Here is a 15687-nt window from a genome sequence, read left to right as displayed (position 1 = left end):
CCCAACTAATATCGATAGGATAGCAGTAGGACGGTTAGATAGGAGATCCGTCCCATCCTCGTCTAGCTGAAGTGGAACAGATCAGGTATGGCAGGGGTAGAAATGAAAATTGTACATGCCATATGTGATATAGCGGATGCAGATTTTATGTTATACTTGTTTCATCCCTGCCTGTACCACCTCGTGCCTCATCATGCGCCTTGCCCCATCCTTACTCCGTTACTCGCATGGCTTCTCCTTCATCTCATACCCTACTCTCTATTAAAATAAATGTATTATACATTAGAATATTTATTATTTAAATTTAATTTATATACTTATATTATTGATGATTTTATTTTGCAACTGTATAATTGATAGATTATTTGAGATTACTGGGATGACAATTGTGGGTGTGAAGTGGATACGAAGTCGGGTACGGAGCGGACACGAGTACCTATGCGGGAAGTAGGACGGGGATGGTTGTACCTGCGTACCTACTGGGCCAATGATGGGTTTGGAATTTTCCCCTGCAATTGGGTGGTGGGGAGGGGATGTGGATGAGAATTTTATGCGGGTGCGAGTATGGAGGGATCATTCTCCACACCCACCCCGCCCAATTGCCATCCTCTAAAAATCCATATCATGTTGGGTATTCAATTTCATAAGACTGGAATTTTTTTTCCTTTTCATCCTATCACTACAAATTGACATTATTTGACTTTTACATATATGAATGAATATACACCTTTAAGCAATAATGTCTTTAATTATCTATTAGCAAAAATCATAGAAAGTTGAATCTTGGTAATATATATTGACATGTATTCAACAACTAATATACTAGCATATGAATGAATAATATCTTTAATTTTATACCAATAAAAAAAATAAAAATTTGATATTCTTAATGTACTCATTTAGATGATTCAAACTAGACTTGTAATAGTGGAGCTGAGCATGACACAAAAAGGACATAACACATGATGTAGTAGGGATGTCAAGGACCAAGGTTCGGATCGAGTGGAGCTTTACCCACACCCATCCGTTCGGACCATTCATCCGTCACCCACATAATCATCTATATTTTCCCGTCCGTCATTCGCTGGTGAAAGTTATCTTTTAAAAATATGTTTACATCAGCCTTAAAAGCTTACTTGTTTAAACACTAAATACTTTAATTTGTAAAAACAACAAGAGAAAAATTACAAATAGTTTTACAAAAATAAAGCAAGTTACAATTAATTTTCACTTGTATATATCTCACTAAGGAAATTTTAGTAATTAAAAATAGAAAAGATTGTAAAATACCACCTATTAGTTTTCACTAGTTGGTAGTTGAAAACAACTACGTGATAAGTTTTTTTAGAAACAAGTACATATCATCAATTTTTCTTTGAGTGGCATTATCAAATGACGAAAACCGTCAAAAAATTCTGTAAGTGGATATCAAATAAAACTTAACCCCTTATTCCAATTTTTAAAACCCTGATTTGCAAAACTGATCTCTAATTTCAAATTTTGAGTCTAAATCGATGAACAATTCTTCCTAATTCATAACTCTTATGCATAATTACGCCCAATTTTTCAATATTTGAAAACCCTAATTTGCAAAATTTTCGAGAAATAAAAACCTAACACCAAATTTTTGTACATTGAAGAAATATGCAATTACTTATATTGCGAAATGCACAATTCAAATATTTTTAGTCTTCAATTTGATGCTATGCATAGGAAAAATAGAATATTCACGAGCATAACCTACAAAATTGCATGAGGAAGATGGATGTAGGTCCTATGAACATAATTCATTAACCATTTACGTTATTTGGTAGTGCTACTCAACGGAAAATTTGACAATAAGTAATGATAATTTAAAAAAACTTATTAGCTAGCTTTTTCCAAAAATTGAAAACAAACATGTAGTGGTAATAGACGGTGACACATGAGATATAGTACCACCACTCGACCAGGTTAAAATCAAACCCGTCATCCATTTCACTCGTAATATATTTTCACCCATTTTATAAAGATGTTATCGGTTTCGAAGATACCATTTAGAGCTAATAAGCAAATCTCCATTGAAAATCTTCATCTAAATTGGCACCCAAAAAGAAACTGGGTCTTATCCAAAACAAAGAAGAAATAGGAAAAATATCTAACAAGTAGTAGGAGTACTTCAGTGAAGTTACTACTCTACTAAATTACCGACCATACGTACGGCTGAAAACGGCCGATCTGAAAAAACGTGTGAACTATCAAGTCTTCGTCAACTCAAATACTTCTTATATCGTACACTTCTCTCTTACCTCTCTCTGCAATTCTTTTCGAATTTAATCAACACCATTATCATTCAAACAAACCTTCATCATCCATCATATCCAGGTTTTTATTTTTATTTTTACCTTTATATATTTTATTATGTTTCGTGAAATTATTAGAATAGTAAGATTTCCTTTTTTAATGGTAATTTCAATTTCTAGGGTTTGTTGTGATTTTTTTGCCTAATTCTGTTGCTCTCTTTATGAATATTCGGTAATTGGTGTTTCGCGTTAATTTTGATGAATATGTTTTTATAGACGTGATTTGGTATGTGTTCTAAATACATCATGTTAATGGTTGTTTGAAATTCGCATGGTGAGTGAAAGATTTAGTTTTTTTAAATATGCGGGTGAATTAGGGTTTCAAAGATCAAATTTTTTCTGAAGGTTTCTTGTTGTAGGACGAATTAGGGTTTGATTTTTATATGGAATTGTCGAATTGGAGAAATATGTGAGACTTTGAGAATTACGAGCTGAATTTGGTGAATCTGTAGTAATATTGCTGGATAATTTGGGAAACTGAATCTAGGATAGGAGGCAATTTAGGTTATATAGCTTAAGTTTTGATTGTTTTTAACTGTAAACAACCAAACAAGGGAAAAGTATTGATTCTAGGGTTTTGCTTTTCTGTTGATTTTTTTTCCATAAATTTTGTATTTGCATGGATTTCCACATGAAATGGTTCCTGAATACAGTGCTACATTGATTGTAAAATCATGAGAGTGACTTGCAACTAGGTTTTTGGGATTTTTTTCATCATCGCTGTGTTCGGGGGACGGGGTGATTTGCTTCTCTGAAGCGTCTTTCGTTATTGAAGTATGAATGATTCTTTTTGAGTTTGAGTCTCTCATATTTAGCTTAAAATAAGCTGATACTTCTTATATAGAAAGAAGTCTACTTTGAGATTTTCTTCTCTGAATTATTCTTGTTTAAATGCCATGTAAAGAGTTTGGAGGTGTAATGTTTAAGTAATCTGTAATCGTTTCGTGCTCCCCTCCCTTGCTATTAGATGTCGTAACATATTGTTGTTGTAGATGCTGATTATTTTTTTTTGGACTTTTTTAAAATAAAAAATTGTGCAGCAATCTTGTTGGTGGAGCCCTCGCAATCAATTGAGCAGTTACTCTAGAGGCACCTTTCCCATACGTTTGTGGTGGGAGGAGCCTCTTATAGTAAGAATGTCAGCAAATTCTACTCAGCATGGGAATAATGCATCATGTAAAGATTTTTCTGCTGACCTTCATCTGGGCACACGTGGTTGGTACTTTTCAAAAGATGAAATAGACAATCATTCACCTTCTAGGAAGGACGGGATTGATCGCACCAGGGAATCATCGCTGCGCAAATCATATTGTTCATTTCTTAAAGATTTCGGCATGAAGCTCCGAGTGTAAGTGATTCTCTTGCTTTCATTATTACACATATGAAGATTACTTGCCCAATGTCTAGGGAAGGTTTGGATTATCAAATCCATCTTTCAAGTATCATTTTAGAATCCTATTTAAAGGGCAGGGGAAGAATGGAACTGCCTTCAGTAATTTTTAGCTAGGTTTCAGCTAGGAAGATAACGTTTAGTAGGTCTTGTGACCACTATATGATGTGTGCATTCATGCTTGTGGATGCCACTCGTCAACTAACTGTGATGTATATATATTTCAGGAGTCCGGTCACAACAGCAACTGCCATGATGTTCTGTCATCGATTTTATATGCGCCAATCTCATGCGAAGAATGATTGGCAGGTAAAGTCGCAACCCCGGCTCCACCTGGCTGTTTAAATTAATACATCAACTGACACTGTACATTTATTTTATATGAGTTCCCATTTGTTTTAGTTCATTTTATTGATTTATTAGCATAGCTTTGTAGTTACAGGGAGAACTTACCAAGGAATGTTATCTTGCCTCAGCCTTCATTTATCACCCCTCTTTCTCTCTCTTTAATCTTCTGTTCTCCGCTCTTGCTTACTCTTAGCTTTGTTTCTGTAGGATTTGCCTCAAATTTATCAAAATCGAGACCACGATAACAATGTACCTTTTAGAAGTTTCCATGAAAGTTGATTGCAGCGCCTTTGCTGCCTTGCTTCTGTTTCCTCCTTGCTGGATATTTTTTTGTCTCCGTTGTATTATATTGAGACTTCTTGAACCCATTAACACTTTTTTGTAAATTATCTCGAAGAATAGTACCATCCCTTTCAATAAGGTACGTAATGTCCTTGCTTGTGATATATGGATAGTTGATCCTGACTGTAGCTCTGAACTTCTTTCATTTTGAACCTTATGTTTTGCAGAAACCAAAATATTTATGATCTCTATTACTTCGACACCTTCGTTCACCTTAAGTGTCGTGTGTGGACTCGTGTCGTGTCGGCTGTCATGTCCGACACGACACAGTACTTGGATACTTCATTTCAAACCAAAAACTTGGCATTTTTCTATGAAATGTAAGAATTTGACACCGACAACCTGGATCCATATCCGGGTAGACACTTTATCCGAGTCTGAGTAACATAGTTTATGAATGCAGAATAGTTACTTAAATCTATTTCTATAATTTTCCTGGAATGAGTTTCTAGTATGAGTTCCGCACAGTCTTACGGTTAGGATCTGAATTATATTTCATTCATAATATTTTTCAATTAGATTTTCTAGCTTTGTTTTCATTGCCCCCTCCCCCCTCATCTTTTAAATTAGAGGATGTAGCTCATGTGGTAGAGCGCTCGCTTAGCATGGGAGAGGTATGGGGATCAATACCCCGTGTCCCATTAATTTGTTTATTTTGCATTCTGCCCTTGATTTTATAATCTCATTAGACATCTGATCGTTTTGTCTTTTGAGGTGTATATTTGACCTTACTTTTTCTCATTCTCCTAACACATAATTTTACTCAATTGCTTTTTTTGGAGATGGATCTATCTGAAGCCTCCTCAAGTTGTAAATCCATATTTCTTTTATTACCTTGATGATCCAAATTTGCAATTTTTACCTGGAGAGTCAGCCTAGGACCCTTATTTGTTGAAGTCTAAATTTATATCCTTTTCTAGAGTTCTAGGTCTCTTTTTCCCATCGAGAAACATATCCGCAAGATAGAAAGCATGTAATAGGGCTGTAGGGAGATATTGTAGTAGTTGCTTTTTTCTATATTTATTCACAATTTTTTTTGTTCTTTCATTAGAAAATATTAAAGCTCCACATCGTTCTATTAATAAATTGACATCCAAATGCTTCAGTTTCAGTTTTGGAATAGATGATAAGTCATTCTGCTGTCTCTTTCATTATTCTCCTTTACACTATGCCGACCTACAGGTTTAGGTTGGGTAGCTTCTTGTTCGGGTATCTTTGTGTCACAGCCTCAGAGGTCAAGTGTTCTATTCTGACCCCACAAATTTTGGGTTTGCACTAACTTGACACCCTGATGGGTGGAAAATACCTTTTTACCATTAGATTGTTCCTTGTTGGTATGCAGTTATGCTTTCATCTTGATCTTTTTAACTTGATTTGATTATATAATCATGCTAAAAGGAAAACTCAAGGCTAAAAGATATTAGATCTCAAATGACAATAATGTGCACAGAAAACACAAGACCATAGAGATGTATAGAATATAGATCAGGTGATGAGGGATTGGTTATAATGGGCAAGAATGGAAGAAGCAGTCATGATTATATTTTTATTATCATAGAGAACTGGCTGACTCAAAATAGGTTAGCCTAACCTATCAGTTTCTTAGTTGCTCAATTTGTGACGTATCCACATCTCCAGTTTACCTATTTCTGTTCAAAATTTAAATAGTCGGGCATTCAGTTGTATTTGGGTCTATCAAATTTCGACATGGGTTTATTACTTTCTTCAATTCCTATTTCTCTTCTCTCACGTCTCTTTATCACTTGGTAGTCAGTCCTCTTTTCTAGGCACAATTTGGACAGTGAAGGCAATCTGATTTTCGTTCATTATTATTTAATATCTATCTAATTCAGTCTAAAAGGAAAATCACTTGAATGTTTTAAACGACGTCCACGCAAATGCATGCTAAGGAAGTAGGCTTACGTGTGTTCATGATACAAGTAATTTATCATATTATTCAAGTATGTATTGGGAAAGGCCTGGATCTCTGTTTTAGACACCTTCCGTTCATCAACCCTGTTCTATTAAAAATTTGTCATTTTCTTTGCATCGATAATTATGTTATACTTTATATGGTAAAGCAGAAGCTTACATTTGCAGTTTTCTTCATTAAAAAACCCACTGACTTCATTGTCGTAGCCTACCATGAATAACTAGCAGTCTAGCACATTATCATCTATGACAAGTATTACTCGGAGAATAATTCTTCACGTCAGAAGAATTTTTCCACTTTCAAGGGACCAGGCATATTTGAATAGATACTTAATTTTTTGTATTTCTGAAGATCTGAGGCTCAGTTTTTCCTAAAAGGAGATGCTCATCATTACTGCAGGTAACACATGAGATTATATATACTTCCTCCGTTTAGTAATAGTTGCACCATTTGCATAGTGAAGTATATTATAGGAAAAACATAGTCATACGGGATCTTGTTAGATTTGTCTTAGTGGATATATATTTTTAATATCAACTTTGTATAATTTTTGTTTATTGATAGTTAAAGATATTAATGTTCAAAACCATGTTTCGGTAAGCGTGAAAACATGAAATGGTGCAACTATTTCTAAACGGAGGAAGTATTTGATAAGTTAAAGAGGAGTTTAATATAGTAAAGATAACGAAAATCTCCTGTTACTTGATAGATTGGAAGATTTTCGGGAACCTATAATATGGGTTTATCTAGAATGACTTTAGACTCACAGCAAACATGCCAAGTAGTCTGGATTTTGGACTCTGCAGCCATGCCAGATTTGAAGTCTTCGAATAGAAGTGCGTTAATATATTTGTTGCCAGCCTATATACTGGTTGTTTATGATTTCGTTCTCTTAATTTTTCCTATTAAACGAGGTTTCAGTCATAAAGAGCTGAGATTTCAATGCTGAACATTTTATTAAGATTTTTTATCCCTCTTAAATTAGTTTTTCCTTTAACGTCAGTTTTTATGTATCTGAATTAGGTTCCTCCTCAAGTTTTTCAAGTTAATGGAGTTCTCTAATAATCATCATTATGTTGTGAAAGTCTTATTTGAAATGGGTATCCAGTGAGCTATCTCAAGTTAACACAACTAAGCATACACAATCAAGGGTATTTTAGGCACTGTTAAGTGCAGCAGCAGATCGTAGGGTTTGAAAAGATTCTTGCTTCATTGTACTTTCTCGTAGATGATCTGTTCTCACAATATGATGGCGCATTAAATGCAGACAGTTGCAACAGCATGCATGTTTCTTGCTTCCAAAGTGGAAGACAACTTACGTCCACTAAGGGATGTTACCATGGTGGCATATGAAATAATCTACAAATGGGATCCTTCTGCTTCTGATAGAATCAAACGACGGGTATGTTGGTCCTTTTGCATCCCTACTATGTCCTTTAGATGTTCTTCACGGTGTTGCAGACTTTGAAGTTCTTGTTATGCTGTCATTTTGTAGGAAGTTTATCATAAGCAGAAGGAGCTGATTCTAGTTGCGGAAAACCTTTTACTAGTAACAATTGACTTTGATATGGCTATTCAACACCCATTTAGGCCTCTTGTTGATGCCTTAAAAAGACTGAAGATCTCAAACAATGATGTTGCAAAGGCAGCTTGGAATCTTGTGAATGAATGGTAATGACTTCTTGTTGTATAATTCAAGTTTCTGCAATTGGGCTGAAGATGGTATTTATACTTCGTAATTGCTCAACTAAATTATCTCATATGCAATATGGTTTGTAGGCTTAGAACAACATTATGCTTGCAGTATAAACCCCACTACACTGCTGCTGCTTCCTTGTCAGTTGCGGCCAAGCTTCTGAATTTCAAACTACCAGTGATCGATGGGAAAGCTTGGTGGCTGCAGTTTGATGTATCTCCCAAGCAACTAGAAGGTTTGTAATTTTTGGATTTTCAAGTCTTTCAGATGCTTTTTGTCTGCTATGGAAACTGTGACTGGCTAGTCAAACTTAAGGAAAGGTAATATTACCTGAATCTTGGAAAACTTGGACTCCATGTTTTTAGAGAACATTAAGAGATTTTGTGAACTTTTATGGCTCGTTTGGTAGGTAGTACTAATTGGTGAAAGGCAATATAAGCATACATGCAATTGCAAGGAAAATGACTTGCCCATTACCATGGACCATGGTAATGATATCTTATTCATAAACATGTTTTATGAAGAAAGTAAGCAAGCAAGAGAAATGGATTTTTATTACCATGGACATAGATATGATTTTTTTTATTTACCAAAGGATTTTTTGTCCATAACTACCTTACACTATTTTTTGTGAGAAATTACCTTATTTACAAAATTTTATACAAAACTACCTTTGTTACGTTATTGCTGGTTGACCACTACCTAAAACTTTTTCCGAAGTTTAACTATAGTTTTCAGGTCAGTAAAACTCATGTGTAGGTCGCGTGACTTGTTATTTTCCTTATTTTATTTCCCCCTTCTATTTTTCCCTCCTTTTTCTAAACTAACACTCTCTCTCACCTAACTAAGGATGCACATGGGTTTTGTACAAAGTGAGGAATAATATATAATGGGGGAATAAAATAAGGAAAATAACAAGTGACATGACCTGCACATGGGTTTTACTCACCGGAAAACTACAGGCGAACATTTGAAAAGTTTTTCGGTAGTGGTCAACAAACAATAACGTAACAAAGGTAGTTTTGTACAAAATTTTGTAAATATGGTAGTTTCTCGCAGAAAAAGTGTAATTAATGTAGTTATGGACAAAAAATCTTTCACCAAACTATAACAAAATTCATTACCATTACTACCATTTACCAAGCGTGCCATTAAGCTATGTTTTGGTTCTTAAGTGCTTGTCATTTGTAATTCATTTCTCAGCAGAAGAGTCGTTTTCAAGTAGTGTTCGATCCAATGTAACATTATTCCTTAATCTCCCCGCGAACTGTGATTCGAAAAAAGCGCATTATGGTCAGTGTTCGCCTATTTTTTCCCCATTTTGGGTTAACTGCGAACTAGAAAAGCGAATTATATATAGCGAATTATGTTACAGTGGTTCGATCGATTACGTATTAATCAATATTCGATTAATTGGTCTGAGGTTATCAACAAAAAACATTTGTCTAGTCAGTTCATTCCTATTTACCTTATCTCTCTTCTATTAGATATCAGATACACCACAACTATTCTTTACTGGAAAAGGCTGCCTGAATCTCTATCTTGCTTATGGGACCTGAGGCTTCCCCCCCCCCCCCCCAAATCTGCTTTTGTTGATTCCCACCTTTTAATTATTATCAGCCTCTTTTTATTTTCTTTTTTCCTACCTTCTGCCCCTACTCGAGCTAACAATCCTCAAACAATCTTTGGAGTCTTTCACTGCCATCATTTTGCCTTCACCCTGATATCTTGGGTGACCTTAATTTGGCTTTTGATTGCCCTATATATATTGTTTGGTGATATGTCCTACTTTGAATGGCTCAATTTATACACGCTTGCGAGATGTAATGCAGAGTAGGTAAGATTAGGTGGGCATATATAGTTGAGAGAGAAAAAAGTTGTCTTTCGAGTAAGAAGGGCATGGCAGAGCAGGGAGGGAGGGGAAATGTTGGCTGTTGGAGGTGGTTTAATTGGAGAGTGGTGCCCTGGGTGTGGGTATCTCAGAATGGTGATGGTGCTGTGGCTGGGAACTTGTGAGCTAATCTGGGGTTTGGAGTTGATGGAACTGGTTCCGTCCTTTCTGGGTTTCAGCAAGATCATGTGGAGTAGTTTTTGGCCCAGTAGTTTTCTACAGTAACATACAACACAAGGAATTGGATGAACTGTCTATTGCGAGTCTATTCTTCCAACCCAACCAAAAGTATCCCTTAAGAGTGCATGCTGTCTTTTAGATGTAGTTTCTAATGACAATCTCTAATCAGCAGCAAGTACTGAGTGGTCTACAGGTCGGTGTGGAAGTATTAAGCTTCTCACTCTACATTCTAAAAGTACAATGTTGGGTTGATGCCAGATGCTGTATGGTTAATAAAAATAATGCATGACTTTTTTTTTGGTGACACAAATGCTTTGAAATTAGTTAGTACCATGCTAAATGGCGTCAATGCAAACTCCTCTGGCACCTAGGGATTATTTGTAAAAATAGGGAAACATATGCTTTTGAGGGGGGTGGCTGTCAGGAGAAATGCTTGGCCCCTTGTAAAGTGCAAAATTAGTGAAGCTTCTTGGTATGATTCATGCGTCTTGACTGAACTTTGCTTTGTCTTGTTCCTTGGCATTATCTCAGAAGTTACGCAACAAATGCTGCGGTATTTCAAGCATGATGAAAAACAGAAAGTCCAACAAGTGCCTATCAGTGTAATAAAGCATACTGAAAATGCCAAAAGTCAGAGTGCACAGAGTGGCGTTACAGTTGGCTTAGATCCTGAGGAGGAGGCTGCTCCAGTAGCTAGCCGGGACCAGAAACCTCAACCTTACAAGTGTGAGCTGAAGGGGACAGCTGAAACTGAAAGCAACCAACTTATAAAGAAGGCAGCATCAGAGTATCTGTCAAGTGATTGCTGTAGTGGAATTAGTAGTGTCATTGACTGTGAAAGTGTTGATACAAGCTCCAAAGCTGCTCGGGTAGATGATGAGCTCAGCAAAATCGATGTGGATCGTCTCAAAGGGGCATTTCAGCGAGCAAAGCGTGTAAAATGCGCTAAGAGTATTAAGGGCATGGCAGCAGCAGAAAGCAAACTGGAGAGTGATCTCTTCATAGAGAGCGAACTTGAGAAAGGAGTAGAACTCGAGTATCTGACTGCTGCCAAGAGACAGAAGGTGATTCAAGACTGACGTGAAAGTTGATATATTTCTAGGCGGATTTTCGTTCGTGATTATTTAATCAATCCTCGGATGAGGCTGTAAGACTTCCTTGCCAATGGATTTCATCTCGACCCCTCATCGAGGTATTCGTTTTAATCATTTAGGTTTCGTTTCGGTGGTCTAGTTAGAGATTAGATTAGTACCCTTCTTTTGAAACAGCAAACCGGCTAAAGTTGCCTTGTTCTTTACAAGTATTGCATGATTATGTATAACCTTGATGGAGAAAAGCTGTATGCTAGTAAATCTGGATGTAAATATTAAGCCCTGCTTGCAATGCTGGCACAAAATTTTGATTTTCTGTATATAATGAAATAATGAATTAATGATACATAAGGAAAAACTCACCAGCTCCTGAGTTAGAGCATTTTAATTTTTTTTTTTTAAATGTAAGCTGGTAATAACTTACAAATGGCAGTGGCATCAACATAAATCATTTTTTGTATTCTACAATTGTGTTGTTTATCCCAAATAGTTGTTTTTCCATGAAGTTTCATGATGCATATTGTGTAATTTTTTTAATCCACGAAATCGTGTGCTATTTCCCTTGTTAAAGATTTAAAGTGGTGACAGATGACAAGCTATAGTAACAAAATGAATACAGAACGCTACAAGAGCGAGGGAAATATTTGTTGTTTTTTCCATATTCTAAAGTTTTTTTTATGCATAGCATATCCTGTTCAGTAGAGCTTAGTTGCTACTACATCCGGATCTATTTGGGTTGCACACCTAGCTTATGGTGGGTGAGTCTCTTTAAGAGTTATACATACGGTGAGATTTGACTCCAAAACCTATCTTAAAGGCTTAAACGGTATTAAATTGTTTACCACTCGAGTCAATTAGTTGGTCATATACTTATATACTAAAGTATTTGACATTCTTAGTGCTGGCTCCCGGGGGCTAAAACTTTTTTATGTACTTGCAAAGAAAAGGTATATGTTATAGCGTTTTGGCCAAGTCACATACTATTACAAAGCCAAGGAATAACAACTTGTGATACTCTTTGAATATTGTTTATGGAGCAAAGTTTGAGGCTGGTTCAAACACGAAAATTTGTTATGGGACCAAGCTCAAACTAGCTATTCAACGAGTTTGAACTTGTTATAATCAGATCAAATCATACTAGGTTATATCATGTCAAATTTGGCTCAGTTCAATGCAATCAGAGTGACTTCGTTCAACAAAAAATTCAATGTGCCTTAAGAGTCGCACATATTTTCACTTAAACTTATTCAAATCAAACTTCTTCAACATGATTAGTCATGATTTCATTTATGTTTATACTTGATTAGGCCTAAATATATCCATCCCTTATAATAGCTAATCAATCCAAAGACTTATTCTTTTGAGATGAATTCACCTTATATATACTTCACGTTAAAATAAATGATAATATCCCCCTCAAAAAAATAAAATAATGAATTAACAATAAGAATTTACTATAACATATAGAGATGGCGAAATTTTTTCCGACAATAGTGTTATTCTACATAACAATTTTCATTTTGCTCTTAAATTAAAAAACAGTTCCTTGCATATTGTCCATGTAGGAGAGAGAGCGCTATGTTATAGAAAAACAATGATGCAAAATCACTAAGAGCATTCCAATGGTGATGGGTTTGATCACCAAATTTTTCTACTTACTCATGTTTTGATCATTTCATGATCAAATGTATCACCTCCACCCCACTCATGAACAAAAAAACCATCAAACTCCACTTTATCTCTCCTACTTTTCACTACCCCACCTCAACTTTCTCTCTCCTATTTCTCTTTCCGACTTCAATAAATAATATAATTTACATATTAAAAATAAAAATGAATCATCTTATGATTACTTAAAATTATAATAATTAATTACCAAAATTAATTATCATTATTGGGTTATTAGTAAAATAATAATTAATTACAAAAAATTAATTATTATTATCGCATGGCGGGTAAAATAATAATTACTTACGATAATGTAATTATAATTATCGCGTATCAAATCCAGAAAAATTATTATTATCGGATAATTACTTTCATTAGTCGATGATTAATTACTAATAATACTAATAATAACGAAAAATAAAATATTACTAATAATAGTAATAATAACGAAAAATAAAACATTACTAATAATAGTAATAATAATGAAAAATCAAATATTACTGATAATAGTAATAATAATATAAAATAATAATAAAAACAACAACAACAACAACAACAACAACAACAACAACAACAACAAAAATTATGAACTTTGGTATTTTTATTTAGAGGGAGGAGGATTAAAGATGTTTTTTTTTAGTAAAAGAAGGTAAAATATTTATTAGAAAATATGAGTTTTTTTTTCCTCTTTTTAGGTGATGAGGAGAAGGTAAAAATTATAGACAAAAATGATGTATAAATATTTTTAGAGAGAGAAAGGTGAGGAGGAGAAGTTTTTTTTTTTGTTCTGAAATATATCAATATGGATATCATTTTATACAGAAGAAAAAAATATGAATTTTGGTATATTTTTTTTTTGAAATAGGAATTTTCTGGGAAATTCCGTGGAAATTTCCACGAAATTTCCCAAAAAACACAGCAGCAGCCACGTGGCAGCTTGCCTCTGGCTAGCTGTGTGTGACAAGGATCCCATTGTCTTCAATTTGCACGGTTCACATGGTGATGAGTTTTTCACATGGTGAGCAATGACATGATTTGTCACTTGGTGATAGGTTTTGTATCACCAATGGGATGCTTGTTTTTTTTTGTTCAACCCAAAAGAGCACTCCCAATGGTGATATAATCCATCATCAGAAATTTTGAGTTGAACAAAAAAAAACAAGCATCCCATTGGTGATACAAAACCTATCACCAAGTAACAAATCATGTCATTGCTCACCATGTGAAAAAACTCATCACCATGTGGCAAGCTTGAACCGTGCAAAAATTGAAGACAAAATTGTCACACACAGCCAGCCAGTGGCAAGCTGCCACGTGGCTGCTGCTGTGTTTTTTTGGGAAATTTCGTGGAAATATCCACGGAATTTACTAGAAAATTCCTATTTCAAAAAAAAAAAAAAAACCAAAATTCATTTTTTTTTTCTCCTCTATAAAATGATACCCATATTGATATATTTCAGAACAAAAAAAAAACACTTCTCCTCTTCACCTTTCTCTCTCTAAAAATATTTATACTTCATTTTTCTCTAAAGATATTTATATTAATTATTATTTTACTAATAACCCAATAATGATAATTAATTTTGGTAATTAATTATTATAATTTTAAGTAATCATAAGATGGTTCATTTTTATTTTTAATATGTAAATTATATTATTTATTGAAGTAGGAAAGAGAAATAGGAGAGAGAAAGTTCAGGTGAGGTAGTGAAAAGTAGGAGAGATAAAATAGAGTTTGATGGTTTTTTTTTGTTGATGAGTGGGGTGGAGGTGATACATTTGATCATGAAATGATCAAAACATGAGTAAATAGAAAAATTTGGTGATCAAACTCATCACCACTGGGAATGCTCTAAGTGACTTATTAGCAGTTAGCCAATAAGAACAGTTATTTCAGGTACTAGTTTTACTAAAAAACCACTACCTGATTTAGCGGGTCAAAATTCATGAATTGTTAATTCATATAGTGAATTATTTTAGTTAAATCGCCATCGGATGTAGTGGTTTAGTTTAGATTCACCACAACTTATCCATATCACTCGTTGAAATTTTTTTCACTCTACTAAAGATTTTTTTTATTATTAAAATCGTTATCTCATTTAGTAGTTCAGCTTAATTTTTTTTTTTTTTGATCTCCAACCTATAATGAGAAATTAGTTTTACCTTCTGGAAAGTGGGAATTATTTTCTAAAGAAGTAATGCAACCCAAAAATTTGAGATAGCCAAGAGCAATTAGTAGATCATGGACCAAGGTGTAGGATAAGCATCCTACACCAGCTCCAAAACGCAAGGAAATAAGAATGAAACACACCATTCAACATGCAAAAAAGTAATTGATTTGACAGCTAATGTACATTCCCACTACTCCAGTGTACATGTCAAAAATACAAAAAGTAACTGATTTGACAGTTACTGTTCACCATTTAATAACTGATTTGATGTCCCCCATATACTGTTCACCACTTCTCTCTTTTCCACACTCAACCTCCTTGTACATTTTTGGCTTTGTGGTTGTTCATTAACAAAATCAAAATGTACAATGACAACCCCCAGCTGAAAGTAACCCAATTCCTGAAGCTGATGTCAAGTTAGTAATTTGCAATCTTTGTACACTGGGTGTGTTGATGTTTGTTCACTAATGAAATTCAATATGTACAATTACAGTCTCATATTGAAATTCACCACTTTTCTCTTTTCCACACTCAACCTCCTTGTACATCCTTGGCTTTGTGGTTGTTCATTAATAAAATCAAAATGTACAATGACAACCCCCCATCTGAAAGTAACCCAATTCATGAAGTTGATG

General features: G+C 34.6%; 1 protein-coding gene across 1 annotated transcript; it reads left to right on the top strand.

Annotated features, from left to right (window-relative positions):
- Positions 1-2177: 2177 nt before the first annotated feature.
- Positions 2178-11554, top strand: LOC104889499 (cyclin-T1-3). Its single transcript, XM_010674736.4, has 7 exons — positions 2178-2364; positions 3383-3690; positions 3960-4041; positions 7623-7757; positions 7851-8026; positions 8135-8286; positions 10654-11554. The coding sequence occupies exons 2-7, from the start codon at positions 3479-3481 to the stop codon at positions 11199-11201; spliced, it is 1305 nt and encodes a 434-aa protein (XP_010673038.2). The 5' UTR covers positions 2178-2364; positions 3383-3478; the 3' UTR covers positions 11202-11554.
- Positions 11555-15687: the final 4133 nt, after the last annotated feature.

The sequence above is a fragment of the Beta vulgaris genome, chromosome 1, assembly GCF_026745355.1.
Source record: "Beta vulgaris subsp. vulgaris cultivar EL10 chromosome 1, EL10.2, whole genome shotgun sequence".
Classification (NCBI taxonomy): Eukaryota; Viridiplantae; Streptophyta; class Magnoliopsida; order Caryophyllales; family Amaranthaceae; genus Beta; species Beta vulgaris.
The sequence above is the reverse complement of the archived record's forward strand: the minus strand, read 5'-3'. Positions and strand labels throughout refer to the sequence as shown.